Source organism: Protobothrops mucrosquamatus, unplaced genomic scaffold (assembly GCF_001527695.2).
Source record: "Protobothrops mucrosquamatus isolate PMUCROS unplaced genomic scaffold, P.Mucros_1.0 scaffold1746, whole genome shotgun sequence".
Taxonomy (NCBI): Eukaryota; Metazoa; Chordata; class Lepidosauria; order Squamata; family Viperidae; genus Protobothrops; species Protobothrops mucrosquamatus.
In genome coordinates this window covers 77,540-104,698 of record NW_015387888.1, presented here as the reverse complement: position 1 = coordinate 104,698, position 27,159 = coordinate 77,540, and the positions used below count along the sequence as shown (strand labels likewise).

At 41.2% G+C, this 27,159-nt stretch overlaps 1 protein-coding gene across 1 annotated transcript; it reads right to left on the bottom strand.

The window, feature by feature from the left end:
* PANK1 (pantothenate kinase 1) lies at window positions 1-21,522 on the bottom strand. Its single transcript, XM_015823027.1, has 6 exons — window positions 21,178-21,522; window positions 17,630-17,883; window positions 12,251-12,427; window positions 10,053-10,176; window positions 5,395-5,520; window positions 1-1,380 (listed from the first exon to the last, which is right to left on the bottom strand). Exons 1-6 carry the CDS (start codon window positions 21,511-21,513, stop codon window positions 1,321-1,323), a joined length of 1,077 nt encoding a protein of 358 aa, XP_015678513.1. The 5' UTR covers window positions 21,514-21,522; the 3' UTR covers window positions 1-1,320.
* Between the last annotated feature and the right edge of the window lie 5,637 nt (window positions 21,523-27,159).

The window sequence follows — 27,159 nt, the reverse complement described above, 5'->3', positions numbered from 1 at the left end:
CAAAAAATAAGAGATTAATACAGTAAATAATAATGTGTTTATAATTTTAATACAACCAATCATTGGCTAATTTCAGTATGACTTTTTAACTGTGGACAAAAAAATGACATATCTGACATTTTCAATATATATTAAACATGTAGCATAGCAAATCTTCCAATTTATGTATTTATTTACCATAAAAATTACTGTCCTTCAAAGTTGACTTTTCGCAAATGAAGATGAAGTAAGCCTGTTTCTGGATTGTACAGTATACACTAGTACCTCATTTTTTCTTTTTCTTTTTGCAATAAAAAAAAATTACATAGAGACAGTTTGAATATGTAGTCCAGAGGAATTTTAACTACTGTTCTGGAGAAAGATCATTCAATTACGCAACATGTTTAATACCTCATCCAGAAGCGTCCATTACAAGTCCCAATGACAACAAAAGGAAGACAGACGAGTCATGAAGTCGCTGTCCCAATGAAGGGCTTATTCAATGACATCATGATGCACGTGCATAAGTTGCATAATTTGTATGATGATATCATCTCACGTGTCATTTACTGCCCTTCCAGACAACTCTGACCATTCTTTTATTCAATAATCACATGTGTTCGGCTAAGAGAACTAGACATAAGGATTTCCAAAGTACAGTGAATGAGTACTGAATAGATGAATTTTCCTAAGTTGTAAATATAATAATAAAAAAATGAGGTATTCTTTTTCTTTTCAGTAGATTTGATGACACATCTCAAAGTACTATTTACTACTGCTGACATGAACAGCTAAACAAAGGTAGTTAATTTATGACGGAGATGAACATAGTTTAATAGAATGAAGGCAGCAAGATTCATTATTTTAGTGTTCACACTAAATGCCAGCTTTGCGGTTTCATTTGAAACCAACAGCAATCATGAAACGTCATGAAAGATTTAAAAAAAAATCTCCTAGAGCGATTACTAAATGAATCATTATCACACTAGATCAGTAAACCCCAGAAGAAAATAATAACAATAATAATAATAATAATAATACCAGTGTCTTATAATTTAGGTCCTTTTTCTACTCAGTGCCTATTTTTTAGACACAATCCATAAAAATTGGCCACACTGCACATTTATCTTAAAAATGTTGTATCCCCATAAAAATGCCTGGTACAAAGTCTGAAGTTAATGTCCATCCCTAAATTTAAAAGATCAGCTAAAATAAGTTTAAATTATTACAGTATTTACAAATCCAGCAGGTAGAACAGCTATCGTGGCTTCTTTCCCATCTTCCTAGCAGCTTTCATCCTTCAAGCAGCTTTGACGGCTCCCTCAGCTTCTAGAAGCTTCCTCATTTATCGTCAGTCATTTTGAGCAGTTCTAGAAGAGCCCCCACAGCACCAAAATAACCCTTCAAAATGATTGAAAAGGAGGAGTTAGCAAAAACAAATCCAAACTAAATTATTGCAATATTTAACAAATTTAACACTGGGAATATTTTTTAAGGCTGTGAAAGAAAATACACAAAATCACAGAGAAAAAAATTAGTATTAGCTCATTTGTATGCATCCAGTCAATTAGTAAATATTAGATGTGAGAAATAGGTATACAGAACCCAAAGAGGTTATTCTTTTTTTAAAAAATCCCCTCTTAGTATTAGCTGATTCATTAAAAAAAATAACTATTCATATTTTTTACCAAATTTTCCATCTGTGACCACTAACATTCAACCCAAAACATCAGCACAAGCTTGTTCACAAATTTAACATGTTACAAAAGATAATCTTCTTCAGAATAATTCAAGCAGGAAAAAAAGTGTGTGGTAAAGTTAAAATTCTCCATATACACTAGAGCTGTGCAAAATCTTTCAGAAGGTCATTCTGTAATTCTGTGGTTCTGCTGAGGAACTCAGTGTTACCACAGTGCATCCCCTCAAGGGCTTAGCAAGGCTGTTCCACACACCGGCTGAACTTGCACAAAACACACTTCTGCCAAGACTGCCACACAATGTCATCTGTGCATCATTTCACACACAGTTCTAGTACAAACAAGTTGCTGTTATTTACATGGTACAGGATATATCAATTAATTATTCTGATAATGACTTCTAATAGATTTCAGTTAGTTATTTATTTACTTGTGAAATTTACTGGCTACCCGTCTTACTTCAAGGTAACTCTGGGTGGCTTATAATTGTAAACAAAGGAAAGGTAGAAAATTAGCAATGCAATCCTACCCATCCATCTCAGAAGTTCCACAGAATAAAAAGGAACTTGTTTTAAAACAAGCAGATTAATTGCAGCCTCCTTACTGCTTTCTAATAGGAGTTTATTTCCATAGTCCAGTGTTGGCGAACCTATGGCATGCGTGCCAGAGGCGGAACGCGGAGTCCTCTCTGTGGGCACGCGGCATCGCCCCAGCACACGTGGTCTCTAAAAGTTTGCCAACACTGGCCTAAGGTCAGCCAGCCTGGAGCCGCTGTTGGGGAGGTGCCCCCTCCCCCCACACAGCAGTGCAGATGTGCCTCGCTTATAGGAGGGCAGGGCGGGGCCTTGCGGAGGAGGAGCTTGTCCCTCTGTGATAAGCTGCAGCTGTGCTTGGCGGGCAACCTGTAGGAGCTGGTCGTGTCAGGAGCAACCTGTAGGAGCTGGTCAGGTTCGCCCCACTGTGCCTGCCACTCCAGCAGCACCTCCAAACGGCCGCTACTTCCAGTGGGTCTTCTCCTTCCTGGCGCTGGGTGAGGACGGGACAGTGCCGGCAGTGGCAAACTTGGCTGTGTCCCAGACACGGGGGAGGTCGCAGGAGAGGCAGCGGTGGCCGGCGGTAATGGTCGTGTGGGGCGGCGGGCCTGGTGGGCGCAGGTTGCCGATCTCCACCCAAAGCCCTGACTCATAGGAATGGATGGAAAATATCCAGCGGCAAGAAGGGAAATCGAAAGAAATGGTGGACAGTGCCCTGCAAACAGAGCATGAAAGGGTGCTCTGCCAGGGGCGGGTTGGGGCGGCCGGAGGACACTCCATGCGAGGGGTGGGTCGGAGCGGTGGCGGCGATGGAGCGCTCCGTTGGGGTGGGGTGGGGAAAGTAGTGGCTGATGGCGGGGTGCTTCTCATTCTCACTGGGTTTTTCCCCCGACCTTTAAACCATTTTTTAAAACACAAGAGTTATATCACGGAAAAGCTAACCCATGGCTGAATGGAATACGATGGCCTCCTTGAACTTACCATCTTACTGCCCGTCAATAACAACCCCACAAAACCCCCACCCCGGTGGTGGGATTCATTCCATAGAACTGGTACCTAATTTATTTTGAGTTCAGAGAACCGGCTCAGAAATGGCCAGACTAGCGTGCATTCACGTGCCTCCAATCCCTTCCTTTCTTGCTGCAACCTGGCTTTGCAGCAGGCAAGGCGGTTGGATGCATATGAATGCACGCTAGTAAAAAAAGAGGTTTTCCCCTGCTCCTGACAAGTGAAAATACTCCACCTTACCTGAGACCGGATTTTTTCTCTCCACTCGATGTTCGCTGCCAGACTGTTTTACTTGATGCAGCAGAATGGGAAGGATCCACATTCTGCAGCAAGTAATCTTTAAAGAGAGTTTTAAAAGTATGGCAGAGAAAATCCTGTCCCTTACATGGGATCAGGTTTTTTTCTCCACTCCCTTTGGCTGTTCACTGCCAGACTGTCTGGGAGCAAAATGCCAAGGAGAGAGGAGAAAAGCCTCCTTACGTGGGATATGGGGGGGGGGGGTGTTCTCTGCTCTCCAAGGCTTTTTGCTGCCAGCAAGTAAACTTTAAAATTTAAAAAGTATGGCAGAGAAAATAATCCACTTTACGTGGGATCAGGGTTTTTTTTCTCCGCTCCCCTTGCACACCTCAGTACCTACCACAGCTGCCAGCCACTCGCGCAGGTCCATTAGGTCACTGCCCAGAGCTGCACGCCCGCCCAGCATCAAGGAGGTGAAGCTGTCAACTAGGAAGCCCCACTTAGAGGTGGTAGAGCACGCCCAGGGCCAGCAGGCAAAAGGCCACACCGAGCGGGGAAAGCCATCGGCATCATGGCCGCCCAGGCCCAGCAGAGATGGGGGGAGGCACACAAGCCTAGCTGGGACTGGGGGGCCATGGGCATGGGTGTGCTCTACCACCTTTTCTAGAGCTTGCTAGCCAGCCAATTCACCTCCTTTGTGCTGGACGGGCCAGGTGCTCCAGGCAGTGGTGGTAGCCTAATGGACCTGCACGAGCTGCTGGTGCTGGCGGCCCAAGGCGGGGCTAAGGTGCGTTGGGTGTGCAAGGGGAACAGGCTCCACGTGCGGGCCAAGGGCAAGATCTGCGAGGGGGCCAAGGAGATGACCAGCAGCAACCTGCTCTCCAACCGCAAGCAAAAACAGATGGGACAGAGTAGGTGCATCACGTGCCTCCCCCCTCCCCTACTCTGCCTGCTGCTGGAGGGCTGGCCCGGTATTGGCAGTGGACTGCGGAGCCCCGGAGTGCACCGGTCGAGGGGCGAGCAGGCTGTGGCTGCTGATGGACACTGTTGGCCCCCATGCGCTCGCTGTGTGCGGGGGCCGATGGTGTCAGGCAGCAGCTGCTCCAGCCCGCCTTGCCTTGTGGCAATGGCACCCCTGCCCTGCCCCCTGCCTCACCCCACAGGACGAGCCTCCTGCCCACCGTCCCACCCATCAGAGACCCCCTGGATCTCCCCCAACCCTGCCCGGCCCCCACAGGTGTCCCTCCCCATGAGCAACATTGAGGTGGCCATGCCCACCCTGGCCATGCCCACCCAGTCTGCCATGACTACTGCAGCCATGCCCACCCAGTCTGCCACGCCCACCCAGTCTGCCACGCCCATTGTAGCTGCGCTCGCCGAATGGGCCATGCTCACACGGCACCCAGTGGGTTTTGGGTTGCAGTTTGGGTACTCGGTCTCTAAAAGGTTCACCATCACTGGTATAGTCTCTGCTGGATCAAATACTCTTACATTAGAAGAACCCAAGGAGATAAAGCCTAATGTTCTTTCTTGTCTAATATTCCTAGATGCCCTCACAACTTTACTAAAACAAATGCTTTATGCAGACATTTCCTTATAAAACCTATATTAATTTGTTTTCCCATTCATGATTTAGAGCAGGGTTGGGGAACTATTGCCCTTTTATGACTTATGGACTTCAGCTCCCAGTATTCCTGAGCCAGCATGGCTGGTTCAGGAATACTGGGAGCTGAAGTCCATAAGTCATAAAGGAGATCTAGTTCCCCACCTCTGATTTTGAGTGAAAATTACCAATAATGATAGCTATGACAGTAAGTGATTGATGTTGTAAGCCACCCAGAGTCGCCTTGCAATGAGATGAGCAGCAAGCAAACTTAATACATAAATACATTCATTACCATATTAACAAATATAATGCTTTCTTTTTTAATGGTTTTTACCTCATGTTCCAAAAAGAGAGCTTTCAGTTGTCCCTTTGACCAATAGTCCATGGCATAGGCTAGCACCTTCATAGCAACCGTGTTGATTCTCAGGAAGTTGCCTACAAACACCACTCGATCAATATTCTGTGAAATTTAAGTAAAATAGGTGAGTTATGTGCAGTTAAAAGGATCTTATTTTCAACGTTATACATTGAAAAATGTTCAAAAGTGGTTAAAGTTGAAATATTCCTTTGGTGTTTTGNTGGTGTTTTGACAATAAGACCTCAGATGGACAATCCAAAATGGATGAACTTGTTTATGTAACACAACTGATCCTAAGTAATGTTTTTCTGTAAACCAAGCAACATGAAAAAGAAATTTAAAAAGCAATAATATTGTTATTATATAAAGTTTATCGAAGACTCATTTTATTCACTGACACATAGCAAATATATTATTTACCATCACATAATCTTACATTTATTTATTTTTTAAAAAAATAGCCAATCTCTATAGATTAGGAGAATAATCTCCAGCATATCAATGAACTGTGAAGAGTAACTATTCAGGATTAACAGCACTTCTTTCTATATAACCATGCATAGAGCTGACTATTTTTTCATTGATAAATGTTCTACTATAGGTCATCTGGAAAGAATTCTGATCATATATATCCAGTGAGCACTTAATTTTGATTCCTAAATATAGTGGATCATCTAAACAATATATGAGTAATTTAGTACATTCTAGAAAATGTTTATCAAAACAATTATTTTAGCCATATCTGTACTGAAGGAGTAGAATCTGCAGCTGAAATGGGGAGGAAGAGTTAAGAGTCTGGGTAGCTTGGGGGAGTTGGAGAAGGATACATGACTTCTCCCCCCCCCAAAAAAATATCCCTTGGGTCCTTAACTAGCTGTTCTCAAGAGAGTGCAGTTAATCTGGTGAGATTCTTGTAAATAGGCAAGTAGCAATGAATAAGCTTGTTTTTTGCACCTGACAGCTAAAGTACTTTATCAAATTCAATATACTATTCTCATTTCTGAAGTAATGCATTTCCCCAAGTATTAAACAAATGTTATAAATATTGTGTGAAGGTCTGAGTTTTACCAAGCCACAGAGGCTTTGTGCAATTTACTGAAACTAGAAATAATTTTGTTCTCATCACGGAGAATTAAACTTAATTTTGTTGCTGGCAGTGATGCTAATCACTGAAATGACCAGAAAATGTCTGACGGTAAAGAAAGAACGGAATCTCCAGGCATTTACTAGAATTTCAATATACTACCACCATCACTACACATACACACAAAACCCTGTGATAGCCTTCCTCCATATGCCTTCCAGACTCCAATTCTCCATATTTTTTACAATGGCCATAAGAACCGAGGGATTCTGAAAGGTGCACAGGTTGGAACAGACTAGCTAGAAATTAGTTCTATGACTGCTTATAACAAAGATATGAATTTATACCACAAAAACCAAAGGAAAAAAAGACAGCAACGTACACATTCTGGACAGAAAGGACTGCCGGCTTGAAAAAGGGGTCAAAGAGGCCATCTTCATTAAGTTTGAACAGTCCTCTTGCAAAATAGGAGGGATACGCCACCACCTATCTTCTGTTTACAACACAGTTCTTTTGGTAGTTCCAAGAAGGTTCCACACTCATTTGCACTATTCAGGTGACCCTGAGGGCACAGATAAACCTCCAGGTGGTCTCAATGACTCTCAGAAAGAATGCTAACAACCAGATGACTGCAAGGAATATAAATCCTTCCATCCTCACCATTCAGTCAGAACTGAAGAAGCTTCTTGGATGAGAAATGAAATGTCTTTAAGGAAAAACAAAGTCCAGTTGCCTTTTGAAAAAGCACCTTTGGGTTCATCACTATTTACTCTTGTGTATTTTACACATCAAAAATATCTTTATTCTCTTCTGCCTCTATAATAAGACTATTCTGAAATTCACCAATATTTGAAAGAATAATTCACTACCAACTGCAGTGAAATCCTTATTTTGATAATACTTTTTCACCTTTAAAAAAGGAAAAATTAATTATCACTCAAGCTTGTAGCTAAACAAGCATCAGCTTCTTTTAGTAATTATTGCAAGTTATTTTTGCTCTGAAATGTTGGAAGTGCTAACATGACAAAGCTTAGTGTTAATCATGCATATTTTAAGCTTGTCTTTCTTGTCAACTAAGTGTGTCCTCTGTGATCCAGTTTAGCCCGGGTTTACTATAAAGTCAGTAAAAATATTGCTTCAGAAACTTTCTTGAAATAAGTTATTACTAATACTTCTAAACACGTTACTATAGTGTTTACTATACATTAAAAAATTAGAGTCACCATTTTTGGTCCAATGAATCTAATGAGGTATTACTAGGTGGATTCATTATTTGGATGCACTAGAAAAACAACTACAAACTCAAAACAGTCCCTGAGTTCAGACCACAGTTAAAAGTTTCTTGAAGTGAAATTACTATGGAATTAAGATGCTGCACAGACAGTTCTCACAATTTTCACAATGTGGACTCCAACTATGTATTGTAAGGCATAGGCTTAATTTAGATTTCTCCCAATATGTTTGGAAAATCAATGCTCAAGCCACATGCTCATTTGCACTCTCCTCAGTTATTTTATACAGTCTCATTTTAATCACTAAATCAAGTCAATCATGGTCCATCATAAGAACAAGCTATTGTCTGCCACAACTGCAAAATCAGCAAAATTCCATCTGTCCTACAAAACTAGAAACTATTCTTTGACAAGGCTCCCAATTTGCTAACTTAAATACTATATTAAACTTGCTAATAGTTTATTATGCAAACAGCTGTTAAGCAAGAACTCAAAGGCAGAATTCAAAAGACTGCATTAAATGAGCAAAAATCTCATGAATTCCAGACTTTTGCAAAAATCTGCTGGGATCCAAAGATCACCGGAATGCATATCTAAAATTGCAGTCAATTTCTGCTCCCCAAACAGAAATTAGATAGTAACAGAAATATATAATTTGTCTGAAATATAAAGAATCCCATTCACATATATTCTCACAAGCCTCCATAACAATAATCATCTTTCAAAACTAAAGAGGTCATATTAAGAGTTCTCACTAGGTCTCTTTATATGAAATGAAAGCTGTGTTGCTTATTGCAGTTAACTCTCTATGCTTTGATAGCCCTGTACAATGCTGCTTGAACTCCATGCCACAAGGCAACACTGTAAAGAAGCTGAAAGCAAAGAGGAAGATCGGGACCACTTATTATTGCAGAGGCTTCCACTGATATTCCTACGTAAAATATTCAGGAATATTAAAAGCTTATGGTCACCAATACATAGAAGCAACAGACACAGGTCCTCAGCATGATATACTAATATCTTACACCTGCACTTCACCTAACCTATTCAAAACCATCAAACTATTTGACAATATGCCAGATGTTGCTCTGTATCTTCCTTCCTCTTGTCATATATTCCCTTACTACCTTTGACTTGAAAAATGTCATAGAGAGGCTCTATATTGAATCTACATGCTGCTAGGTTTTACCAGTGGGCAGTAAGATAAATCGCTATTATTCACAGCATCTATTTTAAATTTAAAAGTTACTGTCTGGGATACGTTACGCCAATGGCAATTTGTTTGAAGAATTACTGATCTTTATAGTTGAACCAAATCTGATCTCCCACATTCAAGTTCAACATTCTAGCAATGATACCATACTGATAATTTGTAAGTGCTAGTGATATCTCTGAGGAGAAAACGAGGCTCCAACTTTCCTCTCTTGCAGCTACCATCAGGCTCCTTGGGACAAGCTCCCTCTAGGCACCAGGAGCAGGGAAAACCTGTTTTGAGCTAGTCCTCACTGAGGAAGATCTGAGGACTTGGGAGGATGGAAAGCAGTCTCAGCTGATGAAGTTTCCAATCATTGATGTAGAGTTAACCACACATACCTTTAAAATGCTCTGATACAGTCATGATCAAATCAGATTGTATCACTTGTATAAACAGGTATTCTTATGGCTTTATCTTTAAAAGATTGTGTAGTTTTTCTCTGCTATAGCTAAAGTACAAGTCAGAAGGTATATAGCTCTTGCTAATTGTTATGACTAAAACAAAGTTTCTAAAATGTAGATAGGAAAGAATTCAGACCATTGGACCAAACAACATGCAAATCATACTGATTATACTTCCTCAATAACAACTGAACACTACCATTAACTTGATGGGGTCCATATGTAAATATTGGAGGCTTCAAATAAAACAGCACATCTGAAAAGTAAATCTTGAGCAAATACTGTACAGAATTCCACTTACCGGCCCAAAGAATTAGAAGTCTCAGGAACAGTGATCATTCTACTTAGGTGAAGTTCTTAACAACTTAGCAAAGACATACTATCTATAAAAATTATCATTTTAATTTTTTTTAAAAAAGAAAAACAGTAGGGCCAGTTCATATCATGGAATAACATGCTTTAAAGCAGGGATATCCAACCTTGGCAGCATGTCTGGTTGAGGAATTCTGGGAGTTGAAGTCCGTAAGTCTTAAAGGTTGCCAAGGTTGGATACCCGTTTTAAAGGACTGTTCAATATTTTCATTGGTGGGAGAAGGTATATAAACCAAAACCCCAAACCTTCTTAGTAACCCAAAAATAGCTTGCTATTAAAATGAACTCACCTCATTCAAGGCGCACATCCGAGCAATGGAGCCAATGTTATTGGTGATGGTGACTAATGTTGCTCTTGCCAGATCCTCTTTGCTGATAGTCTCTCGCTTTTCTTTGCTCATCATGTTGCCGAAACTGTGTGATAATACTAGAGGATGTGATCTTTCTTATATTTTTCAGAAAGGCCAAGGTTTCTAAAAATATGTTTTAAAGAATTTGTCTGGGATATACAGAGTCATTCATTCAGGAAGCAAAACACACTCACATACAAATATAGAGAACTGATTGAGTCCAACTACAGGTAATCTTCATTATCAATAAATATAACTTTATCAAGCATATAAAAATTATCACAGAAGAATCAATGTTGCGTTTGTAAAGCTGAGTCCTAGATCACTAACCTTCTAGCGTTCTCAGAGAGGAACTTTAAAAAGGATATTGTAAAACAATCAAGGATACAGAAAAGACAAGTGAAAATAATTTAGAATTTGAAGAGTACTAGTGAGGAAAGCTTACAACATGGGGGCTTTTTAATTTTTTAAAAAAGTGATTCAACAGAAGACCATGACAGAAAGAAAGTAACATGGAAAAAATTCTCAGAATACAGAATTTGATTTTTTAAAAATATTACTTTACACAGTGCATTGTCAAGTTTTGAAATGTATTATTGCAAGATACATCTGACTGGTTTCTAAAAGAAATTGGATCAGCTCTTGAAGGATATAGCTCTTGCATAATTATCTTGCTTTTACTCTTCTAAAACCAGCAAGGCCATTGTACTAAGGAGCCTTGGATCTGATCAAGCATAATTTTTAAGTTCTTATGAACAAATTTGGATGAAGTGTGTTTATTCCAATCCTCTCAGATAAAATATAGATCAGCAAGCTAAGCTATGTTGGGTTTACTGTACACAGATTGGGTTCCTAAAATCAGGTAACAATAATCACAAATAAGCTGTAGGGGTCCTGATAAATAAACAAATCTGGAAAGTAGGTGTGCCAGACCTATAGTAAATCATTCTTGCAGTTTGGCAATTAATTTGAGTAAATAGCACTGATAAATTGAATTATGCATAATACAATTTACTGTTTTCCAGATGCTGGTTGATTTTCTGATTTCATTTTACAATGCTACTGTGAAAATCCATTATTTTTAATTTTATATTTAACAATTCTTATGACAGAAGATAATTAGCTGTAGACCAGGGGTGTTAAACTGCCAGCCGGACACATCACGCGGAAGCTGTGCCCACCCCATTGCTGGCAATGCAAAGAGTCGCGATACATCACGACATGTCACGTGACATGGCAAGTTTGACACCCGTGCTGTAGACCATCTAGAGCAGCAGCCCCCAACCTTTTGGGTATCAGGGACCAGTTCTGTGGATAGAGGTTTTTCCGCGGACTGGAGGGGGCATGGTTTTGTGTGCTGCCTGCATCCTGCGGATGGGAGTTCACTTGTTTGTGTGGACTGGTTTCTTGCATGCCATGGACCGGTGTCGGTCCATGGACCAGGGGTTGGGGACCCCTGATCTAGAGCCTTAAAATGCTTGCTTTTAACTTCTAGAGCAGACATGTCAAATCCGCGACATCATGTGACATATGACGTATCCGGACTGTTTTGCCATTGCCGGCAATGGGGTGGGCACAGCTTCCGCGTGATGTGTCCAGCCCGCGGGCTGGCAGTTTAACACCCGTTCTAAGCATGTTGCAAAATTTAGCATTTTACTGGATGTTTACAATGCACAAAATGCAACTGAAGCACTGAAAAATTATCTCACAACCCACAAAAATCCCATCGTCCCTCTCATATGGCCTTGCCCATTTTGTGTCTTCATCCTGTTATTCACTGCAACCTTCAGTGTCAAACTCAGGGGTAGTCAACCTTGGCTCTTTTATGACTCGTGGACTTCAACTCCCAGAATTCCTGAGCCAGCACAGCTGGGTCAGGAATTCTGGGAGTTGAAGTCCACGAATCATAAAAGAGCCAAGGTTGACTACCCCTGGTCAAACTACTCACTGCTGTAACAAAGAAGTGTGGCCATCAGGCTGCAAAAGACTTCCTATCCCTGATTGTTATTGCTGAAGCTGACTAAAATGGAATGAGGGGATGGTAATTAGATTAACATGAAGCAATATGCTATTGTTGAAAAATACACCTTTAAATAGACGGCATAGAATTTGCATTCTTGTGACTTGTCCATGCGTACCTTGATGCAACAGCAGATCCTTGAAGACCAAACCGTTCATAATCTCCTCCGTAAATATCCTTCACCAGCTTATCAACATTGGTGCTGTCTCCTTTAGCTGCCATTTCTAGAGCTTCCTCAAAGGTCTCACAACCAGTCAGCAAACAACACAGACCCAGGAATGTACCACCACCAAGACTATAAGGCAAAAATGATAATTTCCATCATTGTGACATTGGTTATTTTACAAAATAATCCAGGGCCCCCTACACTCAGCTAGGCACTGAGGCTGCTTGCAGACTTAAGGAAAACAGTAGGCAATAAGATTGATGATTGTATAGACTTAATTTGTGCAGTGTTTCCTACCTCAATGAAAGCAGGCGATATGAAACATACAAAAACGCAGAACTTTACAGCCAATTGTTCTCTTAAGTGACATCTACTTCTTTGCATTATAAATCTATTCAACTGTGCCTATTTAATTCCCGTTCGGATGTCATGCTTTGATCAGCAACATTAGAGAGCAAATATTCACTAAGTTCCTGATGAAATTATTCATTTTGAAATAATTATCTCTAAGCAGGCACCATACATTTTCTTTACTTTGAAGCTTTATTCTTCGGTTTAAAAAAAACTTCATCTCTCTATATTAAAATAAGATAGCATATTTACTGTACTAAATGAACATCTACTAAAATGTAGCGCAGGAGGGATTTTCAATGACAGAATGGAATGAGACCTGCTTTTATTATCTAAGCAGCTTGTTTGAATGATTCCTAGCTGGAAAGTGGGTCTGGTTAAGAGTATCCCAAAAGAAAAGACGTATCTTTTCTTTGGCAAAGTATCTGTAGAACCTGTGCTTAGGCCAGTTATGTCTGTATGTAAGTTGCTAGTCTCTCAAAACTTACATGACTGCTGGTTGTGAGAATGCTAAGCAGAAGACTTTATCAGTACCTTTATACAAGCGTTTTAAAGCTTTATTAAACATAATAGGAAACTGAATCCATGTTGATATTTCTATTATACAGAGGAGACTACTATAGATAATATATAAGGGATATTGTTATACTTAGCAAAAAAGAGGGAAAGAAATATGGGAAAGAAATAAGACCAGTCAATAAAAGCAAGCAACAGGTAAAATGTTTGATTATTGTTTTGCTTTTAACATTCAGGGTTTTTTCCCCTGTATGTTTTCAGGAGCCACAAATTAGCTTTCCTATATTTTTGCTCAACTATGTGTATTTAATAGTAAGAAAAACATCATGTTTCTTGTCATAAATCCCACAGCTATAAATCTGAATAGGCTAGTTAACTGAATATATTTTATCACTAAAATTTCCTATAGAAAAATATATGTCAATATGTAATGGACATGGAATTGGTCTGATTTTATAGTTTTAATTCTTTTAACATTCCTGTTCATTTTCTTCATTCGTGTTCATGGCCTAGCAAATCAAACATTCAGGAAACAATGCTTCCGGTTTGCTGACACGGCTGCCATGGATGTCTGGGAGACAAGCTCCGTCTTCCACGTCCAGTTTCGCATCGCTGGGAGACCCTGGAAAGGGCCGAAAGTCGCCCTGTAGGGGCAACCAGCAAGGAGGGAATACCCGCTTGATCGCGGGAGGGCGGTAGCCCTTCCACTCGATCTGGGGCAGCCCTCCAAACCGGCGGACGAAAGACCGGCCATAGCAATATGGCTCGTCACTAGACTGCAGACAGCCGAAGTCACACTTACCACCAGTCAACTATAAAGCAGCACGGATGAGACTGGGTGAGATCGACCTCTCTTAAATCCTAACTATTTTTTTTTACCTGCAAAAGCTGCTTAAAGTATTTTTCCCCCTGTGGAGAGGGAAGGGAGATTTTACCCCTCCCTCCAGAAACAGCGGCGACTGACTATCCAGAGGAATTTAAAACATTGCAAGAATAATTTGACCCTAATTGGAATTTTACTTTTTAAAGTTTGTGGACTAAAAGAATTTTAATCCTTATTGAAGATCTGGGTTTTTACTTATAAAAAGAAGCAAAATTGAAAAGATTAAAAGAATTTGGGATTTAAAAGAAAATTTTAAATAATAGAGGCGAAATCTTGTGACTAAATCTGACATTGCAACATGTTATTTCTTAAAAGAGACTTGCCCAGCAACCCAGACAAATTGATAAGCGCTATGTAACCTTGAGACATCAGTTGTGAGAAGCCCAGCTGTGTTCCATACTCAGTGACAAAAAAATTGTTTTTTCTCTATTCTCTGATTGTCACTTAATACACTTCAAAGAGAATATGGATGAAGGCCAGGAACAGATTCTTCTTATGTTGAAAGCAATTCATCAAACTATTCTAACAGCCACTGATGAAATAAGAGATTACAGAAAAGAACAAGATGTCAGCCCAGAGATACGAACTCAAACTTTGATTATAACTGAAAAATCAACTATGCAGAATACAACAGAAAAAGTGGAACAATTGAACATTATGACAAAAGACTCAACTGATCAACAAATGGAAATGGAAAATCCGGAAAAGGGACAGACAATATGGAAAATGGAAAAGACTTTCTACATAAATCAGAAGAAACCTGAGGATCAAGTAGAACAGACTGAAGAGAAGATAAATGGTTCAGGACAACTACGTCGAGATGGAAAAATAGAGACGCAATTTGTTAGTCTTCTCAAAAAAATGGCAACCGGAAAGTTTTTCTACGTCAAACAACATACATAACAATATAGAGATTTATTTGATGACTCAAAAGCACAGACATGGAAGACGATTTGGCAAAGAAAGAAAGCTAGAATAAGACTGAAGAAAATTGGGGTTTTGACTTACTAGTGAGAATTAAAATAGAATATACTCAAATAGATAAAATGTGTATTCTGAATATTAGATATTGCAATGAGTGGAGATAAAGTAAGCTTTTCATTTAAAACTTGGAAGTATAAATATTAACAGTTAAATTTGAATGTTGATTTGCTTATAAAGGTTAAATGTAAAGGTAATTAAGATAGACATAAGCTAAAAATGTATCAATGAATATAATAAATATGTTCTTATTTAGTGGCAAAAAAATAAAAATTATTAGCTTAAATATGAAATAGTAGATATTAAGAGAAAAAGAGAGGAAGTATTAAATGTTGAAATAACAGAAATTTTGGTTACTAAATTTAAGATATTTGGAAATTACTAGAAAATAAGAACATGATATTGTATCATTAATTGGTTGATATAAGATGGTGAGAATTCAAATTAGATAAGACATGTATCCTGAACATTAGATCCTGTGATGTATTGTGATAAAGGGAATTGGGGTTATTTAAAACTTGGAAATTATAAATATTAAACGTTAAATTTAAACACTAATGGGAAACTAAAAATTGGGAAAAACTAACCAGGACATTGATTGTCGAAAAAGATTGAATGTTAAATCAACTAAGATATGTATAAACAAAAATATTTTTATTAAAGTGATATAATAAGAATTGTATTAATTTAAATATGAGACAGTAAATACCAAGAGGAAAAGAGAGGAATTATTTAATGTAATAGTTTGAGATCTGTACTAAAGATATTTGTATGTTATTGAATTATAGACCAACTCAACCGCCACGTTGCTTTTCAAATATTTAAATGTAAAATTAGAAAATTAATTAAAAAAAAATTAAAAAAACCATTCAGGAAACAAAACATTATTGCTCAAGAGAATGATCATCACAACATAACAGTGATCATTGCAACATATGCAACCTCATGAACGGTGGTTTAAATAAGCAAGTATGGTGAGAAAGGGAATGCTAGTATAGGAGATATGACATACAAAATTCTGTTATTCCCTATCAGAGTATAAATCCAGTACAAAGCAGACAGACAATCTGTTCTGTTTCAAATGAAAAGTGCAAAAGGGAAAGGGACAGGATCATAATAGTTTACTGCTACTAATTCCTGCAGTGTTAAACCATAATTTACAGTAAAGATAAACACCCATGTCCTACATGCAGTCTCCCAATACTTTTTTTTATTTTGCAGCCTCCAACTGTACTGTCTATCTTAGAAGCAAAAAAAAAAAATCCTAATAAAAACTGGGATACTAAGAAGAGAGTCTTTCAGAGCAGGGGTCCCCAACTTTTCTGGGTTGGTGGCCCGGGGCAGGCCAGGAGGATGGAGGCGCCTTTATGCGTGCAAGAACGCGCCCAGGGCCATATGCGCACAAATGGGGCTGTGATTGCATGCACGATGTAAATGGGGCCACGGGTGCCCACGCAATGCTCAAGCAACGCTAACACCTGGAAAATACCGTGATTCCAGCATGAGTGGGGATGTTGCGCTTGCAGCAATGATAGCGCATGACACCGCAACGTTAGCACGAGTGGGGGTGTGCTCGTGGCAACGCTACCACACGCCCAACACTCACGGCACTGGTAGTGCCCATGCGATGCTAGCACGAGTGGGAGGATGCAAGCATGTACACCCATGTGCACTGGCCAGCCACTCACATGGCCCAGTTCCCAAGAGCCCACGGCCCGGTAGTGTGCTGTGGACTACAGGTTGGTAACCCTTGTTTTAGAGAAAGGACAAGAATAATGCAGTCCATCCAATTTGTGTGATACAGGCGAACAATAACTAATAAACAGAATTTGGGACTTCAGACATCCACCTGGATTTTATATATGAAAGACGACTATTTTTTTTCACAATTTTTTTGTCCAATGAAAGATTACAATAAACGGTAAAGAGGTATACGGCATCATTAAAGTTGGGAATTTGGACATCTGTGTTTGATTGGAATCTCTTCTCTTAATCTGAATACTGATACTACTTTTAATCTTATAGGTCTTGAATAAAAATAATTTAAAATAAAATCAATTGGCTCTTAGCCATTGGATTCCCTTCCCTATCATCCTCATCACATTTTCATTTGTTTCATAAAGCACCAACTCAGAATACATAGACAAGGGAAGATAACAAATTTGAGATTTGGGGAAAATATACTTTTCAGGGACTACATATGAAAGTATAACAAGTTGATGATTTCAGTGATTTGGGGATTGTTTTAGTCATATTTCTCTACAGGTTTTGCTTAGTTAATCAGCTAACAGTTCTAGTTGATTATTCCATCTATTCCATAAAAATACCTTTTCTTTAATATTCATGTATTGTTTTTGTTTTTTGCACTTTCTAACTTTTATTATATTGTAAGCTGCTGTATTAGTGATACAGTTTGCATAGAAATGTAATCCATAAATAAAAAAATAGTATGTATACTGTTGCTCATAGTGCCGAAGCCACAGCCAAAATGCAACTCTTAGATTCAGCTACTGTGTTGTTGGATCCCAATTCCCAGCTCAAGAATGAGATGGGAGTCTTTTCATCAGGGAAAAGTTCTTTTAGGAAGATAGTATATTCACCTGGTCCCTGTAACTCTCTTATAGTTGTCTTTGGAATACACTGCTAAAATGCTGACTCCAGAGCCTATGTTAACTAGCAACATAGGAAAGGGGTTATCGAGGCAATAAGGCTTTTTCTGACACCGCTCAGGTGCTGAAGGGTTTTCAAAATAATAGCACTCCGGCTGGCCATTGAAGCCGACAGAATCCACATACAGAAGACCTTGGATCAGGCAGTCCAACTCATCTAGCTTATGAAGCTGGAGGTCAGCAATCTGGAAGAGAAGTTAATGAATGAACAGTCGTTGTCACAGCAGAAAAATCAGCAGAAAGTTGAAAACATAGGGTAGAAGACTTTGTACTATTTGAATTACCCAATAGATCAACACCTGACTACTAAATAATTATTTGCACAGGAAGTGTCAAGTCAACTATGCTGTCTGCCTGACAACAAGTGTTATTTACCTGGTCAAGATATGTTACGTTTCTGAGAATTAGGGGAAAAGATTTCTTTGGTATTATTTTTAAAGAGATCTCACTGTTTAAATCATTATAGAACAAAAAATTAAAAATGTTTTAAAAGAAGGATCATACAGGTAGGCCTCGACTTAGCACAATTTATGTTGCTAACTGAGAAATTTGTTAAGTAAGTTTTGTCCCATTTTACGACTTTTCTTGTCATGTTTGTTAAGTGAATCACTGCAGTTATTAAATTAGTAACACAGCTGTTAAGTGAATCTGGCTTCCCTGTTCACTTTGATTGTCAGAATGTTGCAAAAACTGGTCACATGACCCTGGGACACAGCAACCATCATAAATATGAATCAGTAGTCAAGCATCCGAATATAAATCATGTGACCATGGGGATGCTGTAACGGTCATAAGTGTGAAAAATGGTCATAGGTCACTTTTTTCAGTGCCGTTGTGATTTCGGTCACTAAACAAACTGTTGTAAGTCGAGGACCACCTCTTTCAAGTTTTAACTCTGGTCAATCATAAAAAAAAAACCCTGCATGACATGTTTTGCAAGAAGTAGTGACAATATATATATATGTTTTATAGATTTCTATATGTTTTATAGATTTCTCTTGGTGGTCGCTTTGTTTTATAATGAATATTCCCAAGAATCGTATCTTTGTTTTTATATCTATCTATCTATCTATCTATCTATCTATCTATCTATCTATCTATCTATCTATCTATCTATNTCACTACTTCTTGTATCTATATATATATTCAAAACAAGCAAATAAACATGAACACCAGGGAAAATCTTAAACTATAAAAGTTTAATACAATCACCAAGCTTTCGTCGGCAAACTGGCGACATCGTCAGGGCTTAAAATGCTAGTCAATAGGAGAGTCCTTTTATAGGCTGATCAAGGTCTGCACTCGGCTCCTGGACCTCGTCATCAGGCCTGATTGAATAAGCTGTGTTCCTACCGTAGCTCTTGCATTAGCGGTTGCTCTTTTCTTGTATCTCTTATCTGTGCGTGTAACATCGCACATCCTCCCTTCGCTGAGTTTAGGGTCGGGCGGGGTATTAAGGCTGGATTACGGAGATACGGAAAGATCGGAGACGAGAGGGGACGGTTTGGGGCGATGGTTACCCGGTCGCATTCGAGAGAGGAGAGGACGGCTTTGCCGACCCACCCCGCGGCGACAGCCCGGCCACCCCATCTCACAGCGCCAGCCCAGCCACGTCAACGGGAAACGCGAAACAGCTCCCGAGACGGCATACGGGCAAAGAGCACTAGAAATGGGGGGGGAGATAGTGGAAACCGGACGGGACAGTACTTATGGAGATTGTAGCCACGTGGATGGAGAGAAGGGAGTCGAGGACAGGAGACAGGGGGAAGCACCTGACACGCAGCCCCAGGTGATGGATGGGAACGTGGGTAGGATTTGTGAAGAGAAAGAGGGAGGGGGAGAACGCACCGCACCTAGACAACCTGAGTGGGGCAAGGGAGGAGATGACAGGAATACACAATTGAAGGATACGAGAGATACGGTCAATCAAAAAAGGGGGGGAAATACCCCGCCCGACCCTAAACTCAGCGAAGGGAGGATGTGCGATGTTACACGCACAGACAAGAGATACAAGAAAAGAGCAACCGCTAATGCAAGAGCTACGGCCGGAACACAGCTTATTCAATCAGGCCCGATGAAGGTTATACTTCAAAATTATTTAAACTAATAAACAAAATAGCAAGAGGCACAATTGGTTTGTTTTCAGATTCCTATGCTTTTTCCTTACCTCTTATGCTTACATGCATAATACAAACGATGCATAATTGAACCAGAAAAAGATCACAAAACTATACATGGCTGGCTTCGGTTACACATCTCTTATTACCATCCCTGCTGTTGAATGCTCTATTCGTTACCAGTAATGAATTAGGTACAATTTGAAACGCATGTCTAGGGCTTTCGTAGATGATTAATAAAGGCTTAAAAAGTGTTGATAGATTTAAACNTGGTGAATGCCTGAAGCATGAAACACAGCAATGGGGGGAGGAAGTGTGTGTGCTTTTGTTACCTAATCCCCACCTCACCCCAAAAGAGATACACATGTCTCACCTTACCTGCCTCACCTTATGCTTCAAGCCAGCAGCCAGTATGAGAAACATACTGAACACTGTAAGCTGTTGGCATACTCAACAAAAGGCACATAACTGATGAGTTCTCGCTGTAACTTTTCATTCCTGTAGACAAGGAATCTACAATCTCATTGACAACGATGAAAAGGCAAAATGAGTAAAAGGAGATACTGGTCGGTGGTGAAGAATGTTAGGAGGTGGGGCTCGGTAGCACTGTTTGGAGAACCAGAGATTTCTCACTTAAGGCTTCAAAGCAAATGTAAGAAATATACCCAAATACAATAGCTTTTCTCACAAGCAATATTTACTCTTGGAATCACAAAGGGAATTCTATTTTCTTAGGCGAGGGTGGCAAAAGCTATCATCCTCTCTAAAATGAGAGTATAGACATGACAAATCATTTAACATTGAGGTTAATAAGGCTCGGTTTCTGAAAAAAGCATAGCCACCTAACCAACTCTAAAATAAAGGAAATTTTAAAAAAACCCACTCTTAAAAGGTTTGTAAGCTCACCCAAATGACTGCTGAATCATCAAGACGGAAGCAGCCTAGCCATTCATATGACAGGTTTCCCAATTTTGCTTTTGGGTCTGCAAACAAAGAGGCTTAGCCTGCTATAAAACAGGATGATAGCTGTATAGTTTAGCAGGACAAAGTTTATCACAATTCCAATGCAAATTAAAAAAACAACAACATCCGAGTATAGCACAAATGCTAACATGACAAAATAGCACCCTTATGCCCCACTGCCATCTAGATGTGTGACGTCTGGGCCAAATATATCTACTTACAGTATCAATGCCAGACGCTAGAGAATGGAGTAAAATGTTCCTCTTAATTAATGCATTTAAGCTAAAAAGTGGGTTTGATGTGACAAAAATAAAGATGACTTCCCTAAATTTGATTTGGCAGTTTTACCATAGGGAGTAGGAATGCTCCTGAACTAAGACAGAATGTAAATTCAAGTACCATTCGGAAATCTTCCTCAAACTTGTAGGCTCCACCTCCAGTGGCACAAAGTGTGGTATGCAAGCTTGAAAAGTTTTTTTCGCTGCCCATCTGTATGAACCTGTGCATAGCACAGCTTGGGAAACGGATGAAATGGAGATTCCCTTTACGTCCGCACATAGTCAAGTTTTTCAGTTCCAGATGGACATCTCGGATCCCTGTTTTACCGTAGGCTGTGTTGGAAGTCAGATACTTCCTAATGCTTTTGAGGTTTTCCACTTCTTCCTGCTCTTCCTCAGCTGTAATGTCTTTTGGTTCAAAGTATACCAGTTTAACAAGGGTCCCACCAATATCCATGCCAAACCATGGGAATGCTAGAGGAAGGAAGAAAATAAAGGTTACTGCGGGAACATAGTATATGTAAACAATACTTTTACATATTAAATGTAATGATTATAAGGCCTTTATTATTGCAAATACACACACACACACACACACACACACTAAGATGGCCTAGACCAAACTTTCCCAACCAAGTATTCTCTAGATCAGAGATCCCCAACCTTTTGGGCACCAGGGACCGGTTCTGTGGTTTTTCCGCAGACCGGAGGATGCGTGGTTTTGTGTGCTGCCTGCATCATGTGGATGGAGCTTTGCTTGTTTGTGCAGACCAGCTGCTGGCATGTCACGGCCCGGTACTGGTCCACGGATCAGGGGTTGGGGACCCCTGCTCTAGATCAGGGGTCCCCAACCTGCAGCCCCGTGCTGGGCTGCAGTCCGTTCAAAACTGGGCCATAGAAGTGGTGGGCGAGCGCGCACATAACCATTCCCTCTCCCCCCCTCTGTTGCCATTACCTCTGCTGGTCTGCTGAGCCGAAAAGGCTGGAAACCGCTACTCTAGATAATGATAGGCTTCCAAAGGATTGGAAATTGTGGAAATTCAAATACACATCTGGAAAGCCTATTCCATCTTTTAACAGCAATAACAGTGTTATCAGCCAAGTCAAATGATCAACTGTGCATGTTGAATCAGCCTATGACATGCATACTTAGCACAGAGACTCATTTTGTTGTTTATAAAGTAATTCAGAGTTTATGTTCAGTCAGAAATTGTTTTCTTGACCTCACGATACCCTATTTTAACTTCTTCAGATGCCTGAACCTTGTTTTTTAACCACCACATTTTCAGCAACAGTATCAGCAAAGTTCAGCAATTCCTTTTTCTAAACCTTGACCAAAGGCTCCTTCCAAGAGACTTCTTGGAAAAGGAATCTCTCTTTTTCTTTTATTATATTAAAATATAATGCAAAGCACCATGACAATCAACAACCAAAATACAAATAAATATTGAATTTACTGTTTGAAAAAACAAGTGTCCATGAGCACTATGACATTTATGATAACTTATTTTTGGTAATAAAATAATCGTTTGAATATTGAAATTAACAATAACAACAACCTAATGGAATTTGGCCATAGAGAGGATTCTTGCTTGATGCAAGCAAGGCTACAGGCAAGAAAGCATCTATATATGTCTATTTTGGAAGATAGTCCATTCATTATTCAACTTTTAAAGATGCCAGGGCTCGAAGGAAGTACTACATTTGTTGAACTAAGTCCACTTTTGTTTAAAGGAACAATGCAAACGTAAAATAACATATTTATCACAAAACTTATTTCTAACTTTCTACAAATATTGACAAGGCAGCAATATATCAATTATTCTATTTGTTTTTTAAAATTATTGAAGTAAGCACGATTAAAAAGGAAAAAGAAAAAAAAGCGGAACAAGACAGCCACGCTTCTGTAAACTGTTTCCTAGTCTCTGTCCATTAGAAAACAACAGTCCCAAAATAGTCCCTGTTCTTCTATTTTTAGTACCAAGACAACAGTTGCAGAGGGATGCAATGAATATGTGTACAGCAATCAGATGGAAATATCAGCCTCTTATCAAAATAATTGTTTCAATTATTGGTACTGTGCCAAAGTACAGTAATTTAAAGTCAGTGCCATATCTAGGAGGCCAGAAACCATCAATCCATGATCACACATCCCACAGGATATATAAAACTCCAACTGCAATTTTATGTGCATTCACCAGGACACATACCCCACTGAATACAAGGCAGCTTATTTTCAGTATACCTATGATTGCCCAGTTGAAAAGATTCTGATTTCCACTAATCTCTATGCCATGTGCAGCATTGCTTTGCCAAAGTGGTACACTACAGCCACACTAGCATACAGTTGTTACATAAATGGGGAAATGCAGGGCTCTATGACTATTTGCCGTGGCCAAATCACTGTGGCCAACTCGCCACAGCCAACTCACTACAGGATAACTCACCATAGCCAACTTGCTGTGGGACAACTCGCTGCGGGACAAGAGTTATCAAAGAAATGGTAGAATACAATCATTAAAGAAAGGATGCAAAAGAAGGGACAGGATGAAATGTGAACAACAAAAATTAAAATAATGTTTAATTTATTTTAAATAATTAAATTGAATTGTTAAATTGTCCTCCGGCAAGTTGGCCCACAACAAGTTGGCCGTGCCGAGTTGTCCTGCTGTGGTGAGGTAGCCATGGCAAGTTGGCCGTGACAAGTTGGAAGGAGCGTCGTCTTACCTGAACGCCTTTTCTCAGCATGACGATGGAGAATCCACCAATGGGTTTTGCTTGTCTTCTGCCCGTAGACTAAGTCAGCCAATTTTGCTCCGCCTCTCTTCCTGGGTCCTCCCTTTCCCAATCTCGACTGAGGCGAAAGCTGTTGGCTATGTTTCCGTGTGTTGGCTCAATCTTATCCCGACACAGGACCTGACTGGCCCTAAGGGTGGGAGTGGATTCTCCATCGTCATGCTGAGAAAAGGCGTTCAGGTAAGACAACGCCCCTTCTCCAGCATGACAAGTGAAGAATCTACCAATGAGACATACCAAAGCCTCACTCTCCCTGTGGGTGGGAAGCAGTCTGGGCCTGTGTCCCACTCTCTGATACTACGCATTGGAGGACCCTCCTGCCAAATGAGGCCTCCGCTGATGCAAACCTATCTAACTTGTAGTGTCTTATAAAGGGGGAAGGTGACGCCCACGTTGCCGCCCTACATATTTCCTCAATCAGTACCTGAGTCGCCCACGCTGCTGATATGGCAGCGCTGCGAGTGGAGTATGCAGTGATTTGTCTGGGGACTGCTAGCGACTGCCCCTGGTATGCCTCTGCTATGCACTTCCTGATCCATCTGCCGATTGTGGATGCTGTGACCTTTCGACCTCTTGAGTGTGAGTGGAAGGAAACGAACAGGGCTTCCGATTTGCAGAAGGGTGCCGTTCACTTAATGTATTGTCTTAAGGCCCTGCAAAAGTCTAAGGTGTGCCATTTGTGCTCCAATTCATGGGAGGGCTGAGGGCAAAAATCTGATAGCACCACTTCCTGTGCCCTGTGAAATAGGGAATTGACCTTGGGAATGAAGGAGGGGTCCAAACGTAGGACCACCCTGTCAGTGTGGAAGGTACAGAGATCTTCTCTAATTGATAATGTTGCCAACTCTGAAATGCGCCTTGCTGAAGTAACAGCAACCAGAAATGCGACCTTAAGGGTCAAGTATTGTAACGTGCAGGTCCAGACAGGTTCAAATGGAGATGAGGTAATGGCCTGTAGGACCTTAGACAGATCCCAGGATGGATATCTGTGGACCACGGGTGGTCTGTTGCTTGTTGCGCCCTTAATGAAGGATCGCACCACTGGATGCCTGGCTAGTGGTTCAGAGTTGCCGTATGTAAGAATAGTGGATAGGGCGGCCACTTGTCTACGAATTGTGTTGGGTGCTAAGCCCCTATCCAGACCCTCGGCTAAGTAGTCTAAGATCCTTGGGATAGAAATACTAAAGGGGTCTAGCTGCTATCTTGTGCACCAGCTGCAATAATTTTTCCACGTGGAGTCATAAATTCTGTTAGTTGTAGGCCTTCTTGAGGCCTGGATTGTCTTAATCACTCTTTGTGAAAAGGTCTCCCCTTCTAGGAGGCTCCGTTCAAGTGCCAGGCGGCTAATTGGAGCCACTGTGGCTCTGGATGTAGTAGAGCCCCTTGACTGAGGGGGATTTGATCATGCGGAATCCTCCATGGAGGAGATATATTAATACTTATGAGGTTGGCAAACGACGGCCGTCTTGGCCAGTGTGGTGCAATGAGTATCACCTCTGCTTGTTCCTGCAATATCTTTCTGATTGTTGCTTGTATCAGAGGAAGCAGTGGGAAGGCGTATAGCAACCCCTCCGGCCAATGCCCCTGGAGCGCATCTTCTCTCTCCGCCCCCGGTGACGGAAAATGGGAGAAGAACCTCGGGAGCTGAGCATTCTTGGGGCTGGCAAATAAGTCCAGTACTGGGTGGCCGAACCTTTCTGTTGCTTCTCTGAAGAGAGCAGGGTGCAGGCTCCACTCTGAGTGGTCTACCGTTGCCCTGCTCAGAAAGTCTGCCTGTTGATTTGCTTCTCCTGATATGTGCTCAGCCTTGAGGGAGACTAGGTTGTTCTCGGCCCAGGTTCCCAGCGATTGGGCCTCGGTCATGAGGGCCCTGGACCGCGTGCCCTGTCGGTTGATGTGGGCTTTGGCTGCCACATTGTCCGTGAGAACTAGGACGTGCTGATCTGCCACTGCGTTGTGAAAGTGACGAAGGGCCAGATGTATGGCTCTGAGCTCCAACCAGTTTATGTTGTGTCTTAAATCTCCTCTGGACCATTGGCCCTGTGCCAGTTGTGAATCCAGGTGCGCTCCCCAACCGAACAGGCTGGCATCCGTAGTCAGAGTGACTCAGGCGGTTTCCTTGAATATGTGTCCCTTTACCATCGCTGGGGACAACCACCACTTGAGCGATTTCAGAACCCTTAGTGGCACCCTTACCCTTTGGTTGGAGGTGCCGGTTCCCACTTTTTGAAATGGGAGTAGGAACCACTGCAGGTCTCTGGAGTGTAGCCGTGCCCACGGCACGATTGCTATGCATGATATCATTTTGCCTAGCAAGCTGGAGAGTGTGGCCAGTGTGGTGGTCCCCTTCCCTCGAATTTGCCTGACCAGGGTTCGAATGCTGTTTTGGTGTTCTCGAGAGAGGTAGACCTCGCACCTTAGTGTATCTATCACAGCTCCCAGATGAAGGAGATGGGTCGATGGGACTGTTTGACTCTTCTGGAAATTTATTGAAAACCCATGTTCCTGAAGGGCCCTTAGGGTCAGTGTTAGATCTGACTGCGCCACCTGGACTGATGAGGACTGGATGAGAATGTCGTCCAGATAATATTGGATGCGCACCGGAATTGTCCGCAGGTGTGCGGCGAGAGTCGCCAGAACCTTTGTAAATACTCTGGGGGCCGAAGAAAGACCAAAGGGAAGGGCTCTGAATTGAAAATGCTAGCCTGCAAGGCAGAACCTGAGAAACCTTTGGTGTTCTGGAAGGATGGGGATGTGAAGGTAGGCCTCCGTCAGATCTATGGACGTCAGGAAGTCTCCCTTTCTGACGCCTGCTAATATTGATTGAAGAGTCTGCATTTTGAACCTCCTGTATGCCAGATGGGTGTTCAGATTTTTTAGGTCTAGAATTGCTCTCCACCACCACCACCCGAACTCTTTGGGACTAAAAATAATATGGAGTAGAACCCGTCCCTGTTGCCCCTTCTGCACCGGTTCTATCGCCTGGATGCCCAGGAGGTGCTGGATGGCCTCCCTGAGGAATTTCATTTTGGTCGGATCCTTTGGCAATGGGCAAGGGAGGAAACTGTTTGGGGGTTTGGAGATGGATTCCAGTGAGAGGCTGAATCTGACAGTATTTAGGACCCAAAGGTCCGTGGTGGTGGCCTGCCATTTGTGTGCGAAGAGAGCCAGCCTGCCACCAATGGGAGAGCCCTCCCCGCCATCACTTGGATTTGCGAAAAGGACAACCCCCCGCTCCACAAAAGGGCTGCTTCGACTGGAATTGTTGTCTAAATCTGTTCCTGTTGCCCGTTCTATCGCTCTGTCG

Coding starts and splice junctions, on each gene's coding strand:
- PANK1 (XM_015823027.1), bottom strand. CDS start 21,513: ATGGATATTGGTGGGACCCTTGTTAAACTGGTATACTTTGAACCAAAA. Junction 5,521..10,052: donor GGATGTGCGCCTTGAATGAG/GTGAGTTCATTT, acceptor TAAATTTCACAG/AATATTGATCGAGTGGTGTT. Junction 1,381..5,394: donor CTCTCTTTTTGGAACATGAG/GTAAAAACCATT, acceptor ATCATTTTGAAG/GGTTATTTTGGTGCTGTGGG.